The sequence below is a fragment of the Canis lupus genome, chromosome 17, assembly GCF_048164855.1.
Source record: "Canis lupus baileyi chromosome 17, mCanLup2.hap1, whole genome shotgun sequence".
NCBI lineage: Eukaryota > Metazoa > Chordata > Mammalia > Carnivora > Canidae > Canis > Canis lupus.
Window position 1 is genome coordinate 10,079,245 of NC_132854.1, and position 21,989 is coordinate 10,101,233.

The following is a 21,989-nucleotide window of genomic DNA, read 5'->3' on the forward strand; positions in this document are numbered from 1 at the left end:
TTCTAACCATATGTTATTTAGGATAAACATGAGTAGGCCATTGATGGGGACATCTCCCACTCCAAGCAATAGGATTGACCATCAGGGGTAAAGATTCACAAGTAAATGGCAAGAAAAGCAAAAAACACACTGACTAAAATGTGTAAAGATGCATGCATAGGCCCTAGAGAAGAACAGATGGCAGGATTTAATGCTCTGCACGGTCACCTGGGCTGATCAGCTCAAGGAGCTTTGATGAAACAAGAAGGAAAGAGAAACAAATTGTTACCTATAGACAATTTTTTAAAATACTAGTATCATCTTAACCCTAAATCTCTCAAGGTCATTATTCAACTATTAGAGTGAAATTATGAATAACATAAAACATTTTTTAGGAAAATTTTCAGGATTTTTTCCCTTCACATACTTGGAAAATATTCAGAACTCTTTGGCCAATAAAATGTTTTCAGTAAAATTTGAAATAAGAAATTGAATGCATAGGTGATTTTTTTGGAGCTAGTTGCTAAAATTTAAGAAAAAGCACTGAGAGAATACATCCAGTTTTAGTGATCAAAGATGCTTTGTATATTTGGCTGCTATTTGTCCACTGCTGGCAGGGCTGTGCCCTTCCTTGAGCACACAGAAGCAGCAGCAAAGTTCTCCCCAAACTTGAAAAATGCCTTTGTCCTCTGATAATTAAGTTCCATGGTACCGTTTCCATTCCATAAGATCAACCACCTAAGAACTAATTTCTCACTGTGTGAGAAGAATCTTCCAAATTGTAACCAAGGCTACAGCAGGAGGATAAGGTATGTCAGCATGTCTATAGCTATCATGTAATCTACTGTGTTACATCCTGTACAAAGAAAATTTGAACTGGATTGTTGGCAAAATCTAGACAATATTAAAGAATAAGACTGTGCTGGTATGTCTGCTCCATATCCAGAAAAGATACTCAGACCACCTGGTATGAGAATTATATTCCTTTGGCAGATATATATTGTGCCAACCTACCATCCTCACTGTGTCAAGGACAGTGAGGGCCCCTTTATGCCCCCTGGAGTTCTTGGACCCAACTCTTCTCCAGCCAGAGAAGCCTGCTCTGAGATCATAGGTGTTCCTTTGAGGCCTGCTGCATGTGACAGGGGAGCTAATGCCTCCTAAAAGCAGTCCTCAACCAAGGACTGGTGGATAAATAAGAATTGTATGCTTTACTTGGGCTCCCAGAGTTTCATCTCCTGTCCTCAGATGAAGCTCTAGTTGACCACAGCAGTGATAGGATTGATAGCACAATCTTAACTGACTACCTTCACTTTCCCACTCTCCCACCAAAATCTCCTTCACCTTCCCAATAAATTACTTGCATTCAAATCCTTTTCTCAGAATCTTACTTCCCACAGTTTCTCTACAAACGGTTCTAGTCTCTGGTACAATTATATTTCTCATTGTATGTCAAATAACTGGTTTCCTGGTTTATACATTGGTCTTTTACCAGGGCACCAGTAACTGGGTAAATGGACAAAACACAGAGGGTAAACAAGCAGAGTCAAGAATTAGTTTAAAAAAATTATTACTTTGTGGGATATTCTCTCACTTACCTAGTAAGTGTTTAATCTCATCTAGCACAGAGCTGTATAGATTTGTTGTGATCTTTGAGTTCCTCCCCAAAGTCAGAGAAAGAGAGAGAGAAAGAGATTGACTGGGGGTAGGGTGTATATAATTTAATAATTATGTAGATGTAACAGGTTTCTACAATATCAACCATTTCAACAAAATTACTAAGGTAGACAGGTAAGGAGACCCACGTGAGGTAGACGCTCCATGTCATGATGATGTGTATAAGAGCAAGGGCACAAATGTGGTTCTTTCTAGGTATCAGGCGGGCTTTAGATATCATTGTAAGAATTAAGTGAGTTGGTAAACATAAAGTCTCTTACTGGAAAAAAAAAAGTCTATAATCTACTTATATATTTCTGGTAACCAATACCAGTAAAGAAAAAAATCCAAACCAAAACCAATATTGACAAAAAGTTCAAACAGTTTGATGTCAGTCTGGAGAAAACCATGGTACCGGGAAAAATCTGTGAATTGAACATCAGAGCTCAAATCCTGGGTCTGCCACTTTTTAATTATTGGACTTTAATACCTCCAACCTTATCCCCTGTTCCATCTGTGAGCTGAAGAAAGCAGGAGCAATCTCTCAGGGCTGCGGGAATGATCACTCTGCACAAGACCTATTTTTAAAAATGAGGCCTTTTCCCTCCGTCACAGATAAAGGAAAGAAGAAAATATGTTTGTTCAAATCGCCATTGGATACAGAGAGAACAGAGAGACACATGTTTATGTGAGACAGATAGTGTCCCCGCCTTCCATAAGTAGTATGTGCATTTTGGATTTTTTCCAATAACATTACGGTTACTATTCGAAGAGAGATAGAGTCTTTCAGGAGGCTTGCACATCCAGTTCATCTGGACTATACTGGAGATCTGCAGTCAGCATGCATCACCTCGACCACAGGAAGTCTTTTGAGACTGAAATAGAAGAATGATGGTGGCCATCCTGTTGGGTCTCTGAGCTATCATGGAAATGGAATGTCTACCTTTTGTGCTTTTGTAAGTAAACTTAAGAGTGCCATCATACTGCTTTTTCCCCCCACATTGGTAGATAATATGTCCTTCTCCTACCAGGTTTTATTAGCAGAATAATAAACATCATTTTCAGCTGATCAGGTGCAGCAAAGTCTGTCACTATCTTCATAGGACCTACTATAATCTCAATGGCCTTTTGTCACCAGCATACTATGTGTTTTCACACAGCTCTAAATCAAGGGTCCAAGAAGATAAAAATCATTACAAATCTAATTGTATAATGCTTTGAGGTCTTACTGAATATTGCTTTATTTTTTTTAAAGATTTTATTTACTTATTTGAGAGAGAGAGAGAGTACGAGCAGTGGGGAGGAGCAAAGGGACAGGGGAGTATCACACTCCCTGCTGAGCAAGGAGCTCCACATGGGGCTTGACCCTGGAACTCGGGGACCATGACCCAAGCCAAGGACAGATGCTTAACCCACTGAACCACCAAGTACCCCTGGATATTGCTTTAAGTTTACCTTATTTTTAACAGAGTTTCCTTTCTATTTATTTTTTTAAGATTTTATTATTTATTTATTTGAGAGAAGATAGAGCACTCAGGTGTGAGGAGGAGAGGCAGAGAGAGAGATAGAGAGAATCCCTACCAGATTCCACACTGAGTGCAAAGCCCAATGCAGCACTTGAACTCCCAACCTTGAGATCATGACCTGAGCTAAAACCAAGAGTCAGAGACCCAACCAATCGAGCTACCCAGGTGCCTCAGAGTTTCCTTTTTAAAAAAAGAAGTAGGGTGAAAAAGGCAGGCAGCTGAGGCTGCAAGGAGCACTCACCCCCACAGACAGTGCCGTCCAGGCCTTCACAGCGGCGGTCGTCACACTCGCACGTCTTGCCGTACACCCTGCGGTCTCCGGGAGGGTAGCAGGTGCACTTGCCACATTCACATTTACCTGCGTAAACGCACGGGGAGAGCCCACAGGTTAGGAAAGTCACAGAATCAGTCGGGCTTTCCACTCCAGAAGCACATCGGGAAACCTGTTCCACTCTGAGCCTGGTCATAGGTCTGCAAATCACTTTTCTTACCTGCCTATGGGAAGCCTAAAACCAAGCACAAGTGCCACTGAAGCTGGCGAGTCAGGGGGAACTGAAGCGACACTTCTGTTTCATTAATTTTTGAAGACTAATCCAGTTAGGAAACATTGGGTATTTCATATTCAACTTGGTTTGATGATACAAAATGTTATCTATTTTGACAGCATTTAGTATAATGTCATTTACAGTATATTTTTATATATTTTTATTTTGGGTCTATCTGCCACATAAGAAAAGAATGCTCACAGGGACATTTCAAGGTGCTCTGTTATGACTATTTCTAGACACCGATTTTGTAATTGATAGAACTCATTTTACCACGGAACACGTGTCAAAGTGCATGACCCAAATCCCTTTACCATTCTTGACTTAAAATTTACTATTCTTGTCTAAACATTTTTCTTTTTTGGAATGAGGCTGATTCACAGGAATTCCTCAACTATTATCATTATGGCTGTTGTCATTATTTCTTGAGCTGCAACTATGTGTCAAACACTATAATTCTTTGAATTCCATTATTTTGTTTTCATCATTCCACACGCTGACTAGCATTATCACTATCATTTTACTAAACAGGAAACAGAGGCGTACTGAAGCCAAGTTCTTTCCATGGTGAATCGGCTCATAAGGAATAGATTCCAAATTTATACCTATTCTTATGAATCTTAAAGTTTGTGCCCTTAACCATGAAGCCATACCACATCTTAATATGCCCAACGCAGCACCACGAGGCTATGAGAAAGAAAATTCCTTTTGCCTGAGGAATTGGTGCTAGATTGGCAGAAATTCAGCCGGGTGACTACCCGGAGACATCTGTTACTCTCTGTCATTAGCTCGACCAGCGTAATTACACACCCACTGAAATGATCATAAGATGCTTAGGGGCTGACCCTGCAATGTTGTTAGTTATTCTGGTGCTGCATTTGTATCTTGTTAAAGAAATTCTGAGTTGGTAGATGATGGAAGAAAGGAAAATTAGTATTTAGAATCATATAATTTTAGAGCTGTAATTAAAGATAATCTAATGCAGTGATTCATAATCTTTTCTGGCAGAAGCAGTAGGGTCATTGTCCTTCTGAGAATCTGGTGAAAGATAGTGCAATAGAGAGTGTTGTCCTGACTTCTCTTCAACCGGTCTCTCTTCCTATTTGAAGACAGGCTCAGGTTCAGGGGGAGGCAGAGTCCCTCTCCTTCTCCAGTGATGTTCCCTCTTCCCATGCCCTGGTGGACAGAAGAGGGACACAGCGGACACCTTTGGCCAGGGGTGGCCACAGTTGATTCTTGAGAGTGAATGCAAAGACACAGGGTCCGTGGCGGAGTAGCAAGAGCAACGGCACAGCAATGAGTGTCCAGGAGAGGAGGAGATCAGCACACAGTTCAAAAGTATTGGTGACCAGGGCTAGTTCTTGGTAGGGTCTTGCTCCCCTGGGGTGCATGAGCTGGTCGTCCAAGCTTGCACTCTGTACCTACACCCTTCTCATAAACTCCTTCTCCTTTCCAGTTCATGAAGTTGCTTTCTATTGTTCACAGAAAAGAACTCTAACAGGTAGACCTCAGATCTCTCCATGGAAAAATATACCAGCACACATTTTTTTTTTTTTATAAAATGTCAAGAGGATCCATGACTTCCCACAATTTAATAGATGAGGAAACCCAACCAAGCTGAGGCTAAATGATCTGTCTAAGGACAGCAAAGTAGACTCTAGCAGGGTTGGTGCTAGGACACACTTTTTTTTCTTGAGCCCCAGTGACCTTCTGGTGCACATAAACATACACTTTCCATGCTGTGTGTGTGAATAACAATAAAAATCAGGACTGTGGAGATAAAGAGGCTAACTATATACCATCAGCAGTGCAACCACATACAGCTGACTAGTCCTTCTTGGACATATATGGAAAACATCAACCACATAATTCCTGCATCCTAGGAACACAGTCCTAATGATCAAGTCAACATAAAGGTTTCTGTTTGAGGGCATATCTGTTTATGGTAAGAATTTTATTAACACTTTAAGGCATTCAGGAAGTTTCCTGGATAGGTATTATTAGATTCTGTGACTCTGGAAAAGATCGAAATAATGGCATATGGGGGCGCCTGGGTGGTGCAGTCAGTTAAGCAACCAACTCTTGGTTTCAGCTCAGGTCATGATCTCAGAGTCGTGAGATTGAGCCCCACATCAGCCTCAGTGCTGAGTGTGGAGTCTGCTTGGGATTCTCTTTCTCCCTGCTGCTTACCCTCATGTTCCCTCTCTCTCTCAACTAGATAGATAGAGAGATAGATAGATAGATAGATAGATAGATAGATGATAGATAGATAAAAGTGGCATATGTGTTCAAATATCTATACTTCATTGTTTTCCTTATGGATAGTTTGTCTTGTGTTTCTTCTACAAAGTGTCCTAATTGGTCCTAGGTCCGTTTCCCTCCCTAGTAGATTGTAACTCATGCATCTTTTTCAAACATCAGAGAATAATTAACCACTTTGCAACTCTTGGTGTGGCTTTTTTTTGTGTGTGTGGTCATGTATCTGTTGGAGTTACAAAGCTCTATTAAGCCAACTATTACCTGAATTACTTCATAGATCTAGCCTTAATACAGTTTATAGGATATAGTAGCTTCAGATGGAAAGGCAAAAAATCATAAATCAAGACAGGTTAACGTATTACAGATAGAAAGGTAAAGAAGAGTAAATTGTTTATGCAGCCCACATTTTAAAGTGCATTATTTTGCTGCCTTAGTTCACATTAGTCTAGTCACTACCAAGACATATACTTGCCAGGTAAACTTCTACTCATCTTTCAAGATTCAAAGTAAATTTCACCAAACCCATGATACTTGCACCCTCCTACTCATACCTGCACAAATACAGCAGAATCAGCTGCTTCCTCATGTATGCTCATGATGTTTGAATCAATATTTACTGAACAGATGCACTAAACAATAATCACATTTAAATGGCTTAGTAATAGTATTCCCACAACACATGAGGTTTAATGGTAGAACTTGAATTTAGAGTAAGATGTCTTTCCCAGAATACATACACCTTTCCAATTGCCAGAAAGCCTTCATTTGTATCTCCCACAGTTGCATCAATGAAATATGTCCACAGCAAGCTCATCATCTTTATTCACAAATTTATTTCTCCTGTAAATTGTCCTGTTACCAGGAGAAGATAAACACCGTTTGATCTGTCACCAAATCTTAAAAACACCTGATGACAAAGCTGATTCCTTCCTCCACTTGATGAGCTATTCTCCTCCTTCCAATTTGAAATTTCATGAGATCCTCTTTTATAAAATTTAAATTCAATTAACATATAGTGTATTATTAGTTTCAGAGGTAGAGTTCAGTGATTCATCAGTCTTATATAACACCCCGTGCTCATTACATCACATGGCTTCCGTAATGTCCATCACTGAGTTACCCACTCAACCTTCTTCCCAAGATCCACTTTCTTAAAACATGCTTATGATTATGTAATTGCCTTTCACATGATAGTCCCACATCATGGTAGAGATCAAATTCCTCACAGAGCTCTCCATCCAGGTCCAACTCACCTTTTGAAGCATGTATTCAATGTTCACAGTACCCATGTTCAGAAACTTTGCTTTTTGATCCATTTCTTCTTACTGTTGTGAGCTCTACCACTTTCTCTGTACAATCCAAGTCACTTTTCAATAGCTAGCCCACATCTCCTCTCTTCTATGCAACCTCCTTGTCATCCCTATTTGGTTACCTAGAACACTTGTTCTTTCTTTCTGATCTCACAGCAATTTGTTCACACCATTAGAAGATCACTGAATGCAAACTTTATATTGAATAAGCACGTACTTGAATCTGACCACAAATACTGAATTGTTCTTGGTGCAGGCTGACAGTGAGATTTGTGTCCTATTGGTAGCCTGCAAAGTTCTCTGTTGATGGAGTAGGAAACACTGAGATAAGAATTTATTGTCTTTTTTTAAAAATAAGATATTGAGTCAATTCTCTTTATTTGCTAAATGATATTATTTCAATGACTGTTTTAGTGTTGTGGAGCTATAAATGTGGCTTCTCAAACACCTATCAATATTTGCATAAGTAAGAATAAAGGATAATGGGGGGATCCCTGGGTGGCTCAGCGGTTTGGCGCCTGCCTTTGGCCCAGGGTGCGATCCTGGAGTCCCGGGATCAAGTCCCGCATAGGGCTCCCTGCATGGAGCCTGCTTCTCCCTACTCCTGTGTCTCTGCCTCTCTCTCTCTCTGTGTCTATCATAAAATAAATAAATATTTTTTTTAAAAGGATAATGGAAGTTTGCATGCCTAGCATTAATAAATGCCATTTTATATTACAAAACAGAGAGGAAAATCTGAAGAAAGATATACTCAAAGAAACACAAATAAGCCAAGTAATTTTTTTGTTTGTTCTTAATTTTTTTGTATATTTTTTATTGGAGTTCAATTTGCCAACATATAGCATAACACCCAGTGCTCATCCCATCAAGTGCCCCCCTCAGTGCCCGTCACCCAGTCACCCCATCCCCCCGCCCACCTCCCCTTCCACTACTCCTTGTTCATTTCCCAGAGGTAGGAGTCTCTCATGTTCTGTCTCCCTTTCTGATATTTCCCACTCATTTTCTCTCCTTTCCCCTATAATCCCATTCACTATTTTTTATATTCCCCAAATGAATGAGACCATATAATGTTTGTCCTTCCTGACTGATTTACTTCACTCAGCATAATGCCCTCCAGTTCCATCCACATTGAGCAAATGGTGGATATTTATCCTTTCTGATGGCTGAGTAATATTCCATTGTATACATAGACCACAGCTTCTTTATCCATTCATCTTTCAATGGACCCCGAGGCTCCTTCCACAGTTTGGCTATTGTGGACATTGCTCCTATAAACATCAGGATGCAGGTGTCTTGGTCTTTCACTGCATCTGTATCTTTGGGGTAAATCCCCAGCAGGGCAATTGCTGGGTCATAGGGCAGATCTATTTTAACTCTTTGAGGAGCCTCCACACAGTTTTCCAGAGTGGCTGCACCAGTTCACATTCCTACCAACAGTGCAGGAGGGTTCCCCTTTCTCCACATCCTCTCCAACATTTGTGGTTTCCTGCCTTGTTAATTTTCCCCATTCTCACTGGTGTGAGGTGGTATCTCATTGTGGTTTTGATTTGTATTTCCCTGATGGCCAGTGATGTGGAGCATTTCCGCATGTGCTTGTTGGTCATGTGTATGTCTTCTTTGGTGAAATTTCTGCTCATGTCTTTTGCCCATTTCATGATTGGATTGTTTGTTTCTTTGCTGTTGAGTTGAATAAGTTGTTTATAGATCTTGGATACTAGCTCTTTATCTGATAGGTCATTTGCAAATATCTTCTCCCATTCTGTAGGTTGTCTTTTAGTTTTGTTGACTGTTTCTTTTGCTGTGCAGAAGCTTTTATCTTGATTAAGTTCCAATAGTTCATTTTTGCTTTTGTTTCCCTTGCCTTCATGATGTGTCTTGCAAGAAGTTGCTGTGGCCAACTTCAAAAACGATGTTCCGTGTGTTCTCCTCTAGGATTTTGATGGATGCTTGTTTCACATTTAGATCTTTCATCCATTTTGAGTTTATCTTTGTGTATGGTGTAAGAGAATGGTCTAGTTTCATTCTTCTGCATGTGGCTGTCCAATCTCCTCGGCACCATTTATTAAAGAGACTGTCCTTTTTCCAGTGGATAGTCTTTCCTGCTTTGTTGAATATTAGTTGACCATAGAGTTGAGGGCCTTGAGGGCCCATTTCTGGGTTCTCTATTCTGTTCCATTGATCTATGTGTCTGTATTTGTGCCAGTACCATGCTGTCTTGATGATCACAGCTTTGTAGTACAACTTGATATCTGGCATATTTTAGATAACATTTTAGAATATTGTTATCACCCAAGAAAACAAGCTTGTACCCTCCCTATTCCCATCTTCACTCCCAACTACTCATCTGCTGTCTCTGTATATTTGTCTATTTGGGACATTTCCTACAAATGGAACCACGTGCTGTGTGGCCTCTTGTGACTGGCTTCTTACACTCAGCTTAATGCTTTCAGGGTCTGTCCCTACTGTTGCCTGGGGCAGGCTCTTTTACCTTCATGTTTCAGCTCAAATGCCACTTTCTCAGTGAGCCCTACCCCACCCCACCCCAACCATCTTGTTCAAAGTGGCCTCTGGTTAATCCCTCTCAATTACTTCACCCTAACCATTTCCCTTATAGCACATATAAAACAAACAAACCAAAAGACAACAACAACAACAAAAAAAAAACCCAGCTCTGGTTTTATTTTTCAATATTCCCCTGGCTATTCAGGGTCTTTTCTGATTCCACAAAATCTTAAAATTATTTGTTCCAACTCTCTGAAGAAAGTCCATGATATTTTGATAGGGATTGCATTAAATGTGTAAATTTCCCTGGGTAGCATTGACATTTTCACAAAATTAATTCTTCCAATCCATGAGCATGGAATATTTTTCCATCTCTTTGTGTCTTCATCAATTTCTTTCAGAAGTTTCTGTAGCTTTTAGGGTATAGATTCTTTACCTCTTTGATTAGGTTTATTCCTAGGTATCTTATGATTTTGGGTGCAATTGTAAATGGGACAGATTTCCTTAATTTCTCTTTCTTCAGTCTCATTGTTAGTGTATAGAAATGCCACTGATTTCTGGGCATTGATTTTGTATCCTGCCACACTACCGAATTGCTGTATGAGTTCTAGCAATCTCGGGATGGAATCTTTTGGGTTTTCTATGTACAGTATCATGTCATCTGCAAAGAGGGAGAGTTTGACTTCTTCTTTGCCAATTTGAATGCCTTTTATTTCTTTTTGTTGCCTGATTGCTGAGGCTAGGACTTCCAGTACTATGTTGAATAGCAGTGGTGAGTGTGGACATCCCTGTCGTGTTCCCGATCTTAGGGGAAAGGCTCTCAGCTTTTCCCCATTGAGAATTATATTTGTTGTGGGCTTTTCGTGGATGGCTTTTAAGATGCTGAGGAATGTTCCCTTTGTCCCTACAGAAGAGTTTTGATCAGGACAGATGCTGTATTTTGTCAAATGCTTTCTCTGCATCTATTGAGAGGATCATATGGTTCTTGTTTTTACTCTTGCTGATATGATCTATCACGTTGATTGCTTTTTGAGTGTTGAACCAGCCTTGCATCCTGGGGATAAATCCTACTTGGTCATGGTGAATAATATTCTTAATGTACTATTGGATTCTATTGGCTAGTATCTTGTTGAGAATTTTTGCATCTGTGTTCATCAGGGATATTGGTCTGTAATTCTCCTTTTTGGTGGAGTCTTTGTCTGGTTTTGGAATTAAGGTGATACTGGCCTCAGAACAAGTTTGGAAGTATTCTGTTCCTTTCTATCTTTTGGAACAGCTTTAGTAGAACAGGTATTGTTTCTTCTTTAAATTCTTATTCTTTGATAGAATTCCCCTGGGAAGCCATCTGGCCCTGGACTTTTGTGTCTTGGGAGGTTATTGATGACTGCTTCAATTTCTTCCCTGTTTATTGGCCTGTTGAGGTTTTCTATTTCTTCCTGTTCCAGTTTTGGTAGTTTGTGGTTTTCCAGAAATGCATCCATTTCTTCTAGATTGCCTAATTTATTGGCGTATAGCTGCTCATAATATGTTTTTTAAAATCGTTTGTATTTCCTTGGTATTGGTTGTGATCTCTCCTTTTTCATTCGTGATTTTATTAATTTGAGTCTTTTCTCCTTTGTTTTTAATAAGGCTGGCTAATGGTTTATCTATCTTACTAATTTTTTCAAAGAACCAAGTCCGGTTTTGTTGATCTGTTCTACGGTTCTTCTGGTCTCCATTTCATTGAGTTCTGCTTGAATATTTATTTATTTATTTTTTCTGCTTGAATATTTATTACCTCTCTTCTTCTCCTTGGTGTAGGCTTCACTTGCTGTTCTTTTTCCAGTCCCTTTAGGTGCAAGGTTAGCTTGTGTATTTGAGTTTTTTCCAATTTTTTCAGGGAGGCTTGTATTGGGATGTATTTCCCTCTTAGGACTGCTTTTGCTGTATCCCAAATATTTTGAACAGTTGTATCTTCATTCTCATTAGTTTCCATGAATCTTTTTAATTCTTCTCTAATTTCCTAGTTGACCCTTTCATCTTTTAGCAGGATGCTCTTTAAACTCCATGTGTTTGAGTTTCTTCCAAATTTCTTCTTGTGATTGAGTTCAAGTTTCAAAGCATTGTGGTCTGAAAATATGCAGTGGACAATCCCAATCTTTTGGTATCAGTTGAGACCTGATTTGTGACCCAGTATGTAGTCTATTCTGGAGAAGGTTCCATGTGCACTTGAGAAGAATGTGTATTCAGTTGCGTTCAGATGTAAAGTTTTGTAAATACCTGTGAAATCCATCTGGTCCAGTGTATCATTTAAAGCTCTTGTTTCTTTGGTGATGTTCTGCTTAGGAAATCTGTCATTTGTTGAAAGTGCCGTGTTGAAGTCTCCCAGTATTAGTGTGTTATTATCTAAGTATGTCTTAACTTTGGTTATTAATTGATTGATATACTTGGCAGCTCCCACATTAGGGGCATAAATATTCATGATTGTTAGGTCCTCTTGTTGGATAGATCCTTTAAGTACAATATAGTGTCCCTCTTCATCTCTTACTACAGTCTTTGGGATAAACTTTAATTTATCTGATATGAGGATTGCTACCCCAGGTTTCTTTTGAGAACCATTTGAATGGTAAATGGTTCTCCAACCTTTCATTTTCAGGCTGGAGGTGTCCTTAGGTCTAAAACGAGTCTCTTGTAGACAGCAAATAGATGGATCTTGCTTTTTTATCCAGTCTGAAACCCTGCGTCTTTTGATGGGATCATTTAGCCCATTCACATTCAGAGTTACTATTGAAAGATATGAATTTAGTGTCATCGTAATACCTATTCAGTCCCTGTTTTTGTGGATTATTTCTTTGGGCTTCCTGTTTCTTTTACGACTCCCCCTTAATATTTCTTGCAGAGCTGGTTTGGTGGTCACATATTCTTTCAGTTTCTGCCTATCTTGGAAACTCTTCATCTCTCTTTCTATTCTGAATGACAGCCTATCTGGAAAAAGTATTCTCGGCTGCATGTTCTTCTCATTTTGGACCCTGAATATATCCTACCAGCCCCTTCTGGCCTGCTAGGTCTCTGTGGAGAGGTCTGCTGTTATAATAATAATAATAATAACAATAATAATAATAATATTTCTCCCCATATAAGGTAGGGATCTCTTGTCTCTTGCTGCTTTAAGGATTTTCTCTTTATCTTTGGAATTTGCAAGTTTCACTATTAAATGTTGAGGTGTTGAACGGTTTTTATTGATTTTAGGGGGGACCTCTCTATCTCCTGGATCTGAATGCCTGTTTTCCTTCTCAAATTAGGGAAGTTCTCAGCTATGATTCGTTCAAATATGCTTTCTGGCCCTCTGGCCCTCTTGACGCCCTCTGGAACCCCAATTATATGTAGATTTTTCCTTCTGAGGCTGTCATTTATATCCCTTAACCTTTCCTCAGGGTGTTTTAATTGTTTTTCTCTTTTTTCCTCAGCTTCCTTCCTTGCCATCAACTTGTCTTCTATGTCACTCACTCTTTCTTCTACCTCATAAACCCTTGTCATTAGGACCTCCAGTTTGGATTGCATCTCATTTAATTGATTTTTAATTTCGGCCTGATTAGATCTAAATTCTGTAGTCATGAAGTATCTTGATTCCTTTATGCTTTTTTCCAGAGCCACCAGTAGCTTTATAATTGTGCTTCTGAATTGGCTTTATGACATCAAATTGTAATCCAAATTCTGTAACTCTGTGGCAGACCAAGTAATTTTTTAAAAAGATAATTCAGGAACAGATGAAAAGGATAGAAATAACTATCTAAGAAATTAATTCAGTCAGCATCATTAATATCATCTGATTAAAACTTACATGAACTTTAAACTCTGTCATCAAATTTTTAAAAAGCAGATAATCGTTGAGCACACACAAAAAGTCAGTCCAATTATATCATTAAAGGGACTGCAATTTCTATAAATTGTATTTTAAGGTTATATATTAGCAAAGAATAATGAAATAAGGCAGATACCTAGAAGTTCTGATTTTAAAAGATTATACTTAAACATTTCAAATTTGACACTTCCATAAAATATAGAAAAATTACTCTAAGACTAACAAAATGCAGTTTATAGTGCTATGCACAACTACCCATTTTAATAAAACATACCTCATTTTAAATATCATCTTTAATTTAAACTTTCTTATACTCACTACGAGAGCTAAACATCTTTCTAACACGTGCGTATGTCTGCTTTGGAGTACATTTTTCCATAAGTTTTATGTTAAAATTTAAAACCCTAATGTACTTACTCCAATATTTCTCATGTGAAAATCAGCAAATATGAAGAATCTGTTTTGTGCAAAGCACTTGATGACATATAGGAATGCAATTATAAACAAGAGTTTTGTTTTAAGTCTACAATTTCTGCTATCTCACATGGCTTATTTCATTTCATTAGGCATCAATTCCAAATAAAAGTGTTAGAGAATTATATTTCCAAATATCACAAACTTAACTATTTTGAAAATTACTGACAAAATTTACCATTATTATTATGAAATTGAAAGGTCAAATATTTTTAATATTTATTTTAATAGAAAATTCATATGGTCTGTAGACATTTGTAAAGATGCTCTTTTCTTAATGATATGGGAAATGCAAACTAAAACCACAATGACATTCTATCCCAAACCAATAAGATTAGCAAACATTTAAGAACTGACTGTAACAATTTTTGGAAATGGTCTGGAAACACAGGGTGTATATTTCACAGCTGGTGAAAATATAAATTGGTAGAATATTTTGGAATACTGCTTAGCATTATCTAGTAAAGTCAATATGCATAATCTATGCACCAGCAACTCAATTCTTGGTCATATTTGATGAAGAAAGTACCAAGAGATGTTCCAGAACAATCACAGCAACACTATTTCTAATAGTCTCAAAGGAGACTCAAGTATTCATCAATAACAGAATATATAAATGTCAATTCTATTCATAAGTGGAGCACTGTACAACAATTAAAATAAAGAGAGTGCTGCTACTTGCCACATCACACCGAATCTTGAAAACATAATGTAGAGTATAAGAAATCAGCCACAAAATGACACATAGTTTTTGAAATATTTCAAAATACACAAGTCTGAACACCACAGTATTTGGGCATATATATTCAGGTGGAAAACTTTAAAGAAAGGCATAGAGCACCTTAAAAATGGGAATGATGGTTATCTTTTCAGAAGAGGGTATATGTGGTAATTGAGGAGGAGCAAGTGGGAGTTCTTGGGATCCTGGCATTATTCAATTTTTGCACTTGGGCCAAGGTTTGGCATGTGATTACTTTACAATAATTCAAGTTATAAATTAATATGGTACATACTTTCCTGGGCATAGTAGATTGATTATTCATGAAACAAGGTTGATATAACTGGTGAGCTATGTTGCAAAAGAACTCAGTCCCTTTATTAACTCATTTGTTACAACTCAATAAACTGCCAACTTATTCAACATTTAAATGTAAAAGTTTAAAACATAAAATACTGGACAGGAATACAGGTGGGAGTTTTCATAACTTTTGGGTAGGAAAGACCATTCAAAACATGACAATAAACCAGAAATAAAAAAAAATTGACAAATTTGATTGTATACAATACTTTAAACAACAAATAACATAAGCATAACTGACAAACAATAAACTGAGACAAAATATTTGCACAAATAAAACAGATAATAAAAAATGACTATATATATATGAGCTCATTTATAACCAATAATGTACACCCACAAGAAAAATAGACCAAGGACAAAAATAGATCATTCACAATAGAAATAACACATAAAGATCATTATCAACAGTAAATTATTTATATCTCTTAGTAGATCTCATGGAAATAAACTGCAAATTTAAAATAATTATACTTTGAAAGGAAGTTACCTGTTCACTAAAATACTTGAAAATTCTGAAATTTTTAGGTTAATAAGATTTTACCCATAAATTCAGAGAAACCATTTATGGTGTTTTGGATCTTGCACATAAGATGCTTCAAGGCATATGCAAGTAAAATAACATTATTTTAATACTGAGAAGTAGGACTAAGATGGACTTTCATTCTACATATAGAGTAACTGTACCACTAAATTATAAGATGGAATAAAAGAGCAGCTTGATACCTTTATAAAAAGGTATAACACCTCATTTATGTTTTTAGAAATTGAAAGATTAAAACTTTATTTATTTACCCTGGTGTCTATAGCAGCATTATCAACAATAGCCAAATTACAGAAAGAGCCCAAGTGTCCACTGGCTGATCAATGGATAAAGAAGTGATAGGTATATACAATGGAACATGACCCAACCATCAACAAGAATGAAATCGTGCCATCTGCAATGACGTGGATGAAGCTAGAGCATATAATACAAAGTGAAATAAGTCAGTCAGAGAAAGACAAATGCCATTATTTCTTTCATATGTGAAATTTAAGAAACTAAACAAAGGAACATAGGAGGAAAAAAAAGAGGGAGGCAAACCATAAAACAGACTCTTAACTATAGAGAACAAACTGAAGGTTTGTACATCTGAAACTAATATTGCACTGTATGTTAACTAACTGGAATCTAAATAAAAATTTGAAACCAAAACAAAACCAACCTTTTTATTAATTTCACTAGTTTTTATCCTTATTAACCACCAGAGCACAGTTACAGTAGAAATATTCATTTAATTATTTCATAAAATTGGAGATTGTTAGAGATGGAAAATCATGGAGGACAATCAAGTCCAACTAACCCTACAATGTACAAATGAGGAAAATGAATCTCTGAGACTGGTATAATATTTGACTTTCTCAAGGTCACACAGTGAAAATGAATCCATAGGTTGTCTCTCAAGGTCACAGGGTGAGTGAGGGGATGGAAAGGATAGCTCATTCTTCAGTCATTTCTAGAACTATTGTTGAATTTCCTTTTAGTTTTTATTTTTTTAAAGATTTTATTTATTTATTTATGAGAGACACAGAGGCAGAGACACAGGCAGAGGGATAAGCAGGCTCCCCACAAGGAACCCGATGCAGGACTCGATCCCAGGACCCCAGGATCATGCCCTGAGCCAAAAGTAGACGCTCAACCACTGAGCCACCCAGGTGACCCTGAATTTCCTTTCAATAGTTAAGAATGCTTGGGTGACTCTTCTTATGAAAATGGAGAGGTATCTGCAAGCATTGCCTGAAGGAAAGTTGTTCATCTCTGGTAGAAGTGGATTTTCCAAAACTAATATAAGGCTAACAAAGTAAAATTGTGAAGGTGACATTTGTTTCTCAGCCTATATCTCTTCCTATTTTTCTAATTGGGTAAATTCATACTTCATTAGGTGTTAATGACCAATTGTATCTTCTCCATTACCACCAGTAATATGTTTGTGCATTTGTGAAAGAGTACAAATCTGAAATTTTCAGATACCACATGGCAGATGTATGGACTTGAAGAGTACTGTTGGAGACTGAGACATCTCCAGAAACCATAACTGAAAACACAACACACAACCACACACACAAATCATTTCAACCCCTTACGCTCACATTTGAGGTGTTTAGGTGAAGACTGATTCTCATCTCCTTCAAACTATACCACATAGAAAACACATATTCTTGCTCAAGAATAAATTCAACTGGGCTCATAAGCCTTGAATATCTGAATCAATTTGATCACTCACTCAATCATTCACTCAACAAACACATTTTGAATATCAACTATGGATTAAGTATTACACTAGATCCTGAATATATAAAATTAAGGACATTTAAAAATTTTAATAGTGGAGGGAATAAAGGTAAAACACATGAGCATACACACCTGGCAGGGTTAGAAAAAGTACCTGGTAAAGGTGACCTGGCAATGAATCTCCAAGTGTTTCTTAAATGTCAGTAAGGTAAAGAGAAAGGGAAATACATTTTATGACACCAATACAACTAAAAGCATGGGCTCTGACGTTCAATAAATCTAGATTCAATTTTGGTATGTTCGTTGCTAAATGTAATTCCTTAGAAGAGTAAGTTAAACCTAATTTATAATGGTAGTGTGATGAGAATAATAATAAAGCTAATAACAAGGTTATTGTAAAGGCTAAATGCTGTAATGCATACAAAGTACATAAGACAGGGCCTGACATATGGTAAGTGCTTGATAAACAACAGATATTATTATTTACATTTTTACAATAGAAAACAAGTTGGGAGGCTTGAATCTCAATTACTTGTATAAAATCTGTTCCTTCCCTATTCCATTTCTCTAAACAAACAAACAAAAACCTGAATTTCCTGATCCACAATGAGATTAACTAAGAAGACCACTGTATTATCAAATGCACCTGCCAATGTAGTAATGGCAGGCACACTCTCTATGACCTTATTTTCTTTCACTTTTTAAAATGGTAAAAACCACACTCACAGTACACATTCAATAGCTAGATAGTAATTAGAGGCTCACATAAAACAGAAAAGAGATTAGCACTTTACTAACACAGTCCTCCTTTGCCTAAAATAATAGGTTTACCATAGCAACCTGATTGCACTAGAAAAACTCCTGCCAAATACATCCTAAGTTCTCCTGAAATTTCTATGAGAAGGAATTAAACACTTGAGAACTATAATATTCTGTACCATTTCATCTAAGTACAAATATTTGTGTGTGTGCGAATCAAGTAATCTTCCATCAGACATTTAAAGTGAAGTGGTACCTCTCACCTCCCATTTCAAAATGGGTAATGGGACCTCTTATATTTCAAGCCACACTGACATCACAATTACAAGCCAAGGAAGAGTTGCTCATGACTTTTAAAAACATGGATAAATGTCAATTCTCCTATTTGTACTTTCTTAGTACACAAGGATTAAAGTAATCAATCATGGACTATGTGAGGAATAAAAGACATTTAAGCAAGTGTAGCACTAATATAATTTTCTGTTGTCTGCCCTAGAGCATCTAAAATTGCAAATGGGAAATTGGTGTACCAAGTGTCACTTTTTTCTAAAGATTTTCCAATGTATCCAGCAAAGCATTACAGAGGATGTCTTCTAGACCTCTAAATTAGATTATCTCATTATTTCAACCGTAAGATAGTTTCTTAAATAACAATTACTCAAGATTCATTCATTTTTTTCTAACAAAATATCTATAAATTAGGGAGCAATATCACACTTGTTTGCCAATGTAACTCAGAAACCAAACAGCAGGTCCAAGGTTAAAGAGTCGTGAATGACTGAGGTTAGGAAATGTGGAGCTTAAGTAACTGATCAGTGTGGCCCATCATGAAGTGGCCAATATCAATTAAAATAAGAATCTCCTTCCTAGCTGGTGAATCCATTGACTAGACAATGGACAGTACTTTGTTTCAGAAACAAGATTTAGGGATTCTGCAAACATAAATTCTATCACATTCGGGCCTATTCTTGGTACTGACTTTAATTTTTCCATTCTAGGTCAGAAGTAAACACATACAACCATAATTCACCATGAAAGACTCTATGGGACAAATGCCTTAAGACAGTCACAGGCAACAAATGCCATTCACAAGTATGAGTGCTGTGGTTGATAGAAACAGAGAAATGTTTTTATGGAAAGTCTCTCAAAAATAAATTTTATTTGGACAATGGAAGGGTACATTGTACAGGCCACAGTCACTTTTAAACTCTTCATTTTTGTCATCTTCAAAAGTATTCAAAAATATGAGTGAATATATCACTTCCTTAATACACATTTCAGGAGTATTAATTAAATTGATTTGAAATTAAGTGTGAAATTTATTCCCACATCAGGGATAATTAGGAAATTTATTTAACAAATTGAACAATGAATCACATTACACAATACACATTACATAATACATCTTTGATCAATAACAAGGTAGGCTTTAAAAATTAAGAAAAAATAAAACAAAAGGAAGTATATTCTACTGATAACTTAGTTTTTATTATTTTTGCTTCTATATTTACTAATGCTGATTTCCACAAGTCATAAAACATTAGAAAAAATGAATGTATGTATATCTGTGTGTATGTAGTACACACAGATGTGTGTGTACATATATGAGAATGTGTATGTAAAGTACATTTAAATTTGAGGGTAACAGAACTCCATGTGAGCAGTTTATCCTCAAATGGTTCATGTAAAAAAGCTTTTTACACTATTCTTAAGTCTTCTAAGTTTGAAATTATTTAAAAATAAAAATATTTTAAAATTTAAACATATGTAAGTAAAACTATAGACATAATGTATCTATGTAGATATATTAAAAGAAATAAAGTCTTATCAGTAATTATGCATATACCTACCCACGCATTTTTACATACAGTTTTGGGAAATTTTTTTAACATCATATTCAGGATTTCAGCCAATTTTTTTTCAATAAAGCAGTGTCAAACGTATGCAGAGCCTGAGAATTGCACAGCCAAAAATGTCAGAAATTCAATAAACGTAAAATTTATAAAAATAGTAAACTTACTTTAACTTTGGTATTTTATAGCACAGTTAGCATAATCAGGATTAATAGATAAGAGTAGCAAGAAAGAAGAGCTTAATATACCATGATAAATAACATTCTACCCATCAGAATGGTCCATCTGAAATGCACTGCCATGTCAAGGTGTAAGCTCCCTAAGAAAGGAACCTTTGATTAGAGTTAAGAGTTTGTGCTCTGGACTCAGAAAGACCTAAAACAGAATGTAATATTGACCACTTAAATGCTCTATAATTTAGGGAATAACTTAACCTATTAATTTTAAAATTTTCAAAATTGGAAATATTTAATAAGTAACTCTAAAAAAATAAGTAACTCTAAAAATACTGATTTATATATCTATTTGTAAGTATTACTAATAGTTTGTATTTCCTAAGTACCACTATGATATTTGTTTGTGGCACAATGTTTAATATTTTTAAATAAATAAACATATAACTTAAAGAGTAAAAGGCTTCCACAAATAGACCTACATATATTAATGTTAAATATATATATATTTTTAAAGATTTTATTTATTTGTTCATGAAAGACACAGAGAGAGAAGGCAGAGACAAAGGCAGAGGGAGAAGCAGGTTCCCTGCGGGAAGCCCAGTGCGGCACTTGATCCCAGGACCTCAGGATCATAACCTGAGCCAAAGGCAGATGCTCAACCACTGAGACACGCAAGTGCCCCAATGTTATACATTTCTTATATAATTGGAAGTCGTATTCCATTTTTCACTGCTAATATATTTTTGCCTCAGTATGAAATTCTACTTTATTTTTTTTCTACCAACAATGTTTCAGATAATTCATGGTTTCTATATTAAGTAATGCTACTTCTTTAAAAGGTATTTTATATTGACATTACTTTTCAATAAATTTCTATTGCACTTGAAATTCCTATCTCCATTTTGTCTCCAGTGATAATTTTTCACTAGCAAAAATTCAATATATAAGATTAAGTCAAAAGCTGCCCAGATAGCCCAATTTAAGTGGCCAAGAGCCTAAAGAAGAAGAAACCATAGGAAAATAAATCTACCTTTAATGCAAATAGTCCCCTTCCTACATTTGTCAAATTTTATCTAAAACTTCTTAGGGCAAGAAGAAAGCAACATCTAAAAGATAAATAAACTAAACAGAGCTTTTGACTTTTTCATCTAGCTAGAAAAACAGTAATTGGAGTTCAGGGACCTTGAAAAGGAGGGCATTGATAAACATCACACAAATATCCCATGTTCAACATGCCTGCCAGGAGAAAAAAAAAAAAAAAAACACCTCTGCAAGAAAGATAATATCACTCACAAAATTCTACCAATTTTATTAAACTGTATTTCTGTTTAATAAAAAAAATAACAGACAGATATGCCAAGAGATAGGCCAGAATGACCAAAAAAGAAAAATCAAAAATAGACAACAGAAAGAGATCCAAAAATGATACAAGTGGCTAAACTGGAATTGTCAGTAATGGACTTTAAAATAACTATGATTAATATATTAAAGAAACTCTATTACTAAAAGGAGGAATTCACTAGAGAATTATATGTAATGAAATCAAATGGAAATTCTGAATTAAAAAACATAGTAAATGAAATTAAAACCTAAATAAAGCGATTTATTCAGTGGTAGATTAGACACAGAAGAAGAGAGGATTAGTAAACTGGAAGTAGGTCAGTAGAAAATACCCAGACTGAAGCATAGAAAACAAAACGAATGAGGAAAAAGAATGTAAAGAGACCTTCTGGACATGAAATAATATCTTATGCATCTC

At 36.4% G+C, this 21,989-nt stretch overlaps 1 protein-coding gene across 1 annotated transcript in view; it reads right to left on the reverse strand.

The window, feature by feature from the left end:
- Positions 1-21,989, reverse strand: part of ITGBL1 (integrin subunit beta like 1) — a 212,207-nt gene that overhangs the window by 22,203 nt on the left and 168,015 nt on the right. Inside the window, exon 8 of the mRNA XM_072782451.1 lies at positions 3,403-3,519. Within this exon, the coding sequence (XP_072638552.1) occupies positions 3,403-3,519 (117 nt within the window). The remainder of the gene's footprint in view (positions 1-3,402; positions 3,520-21,989) is intronic.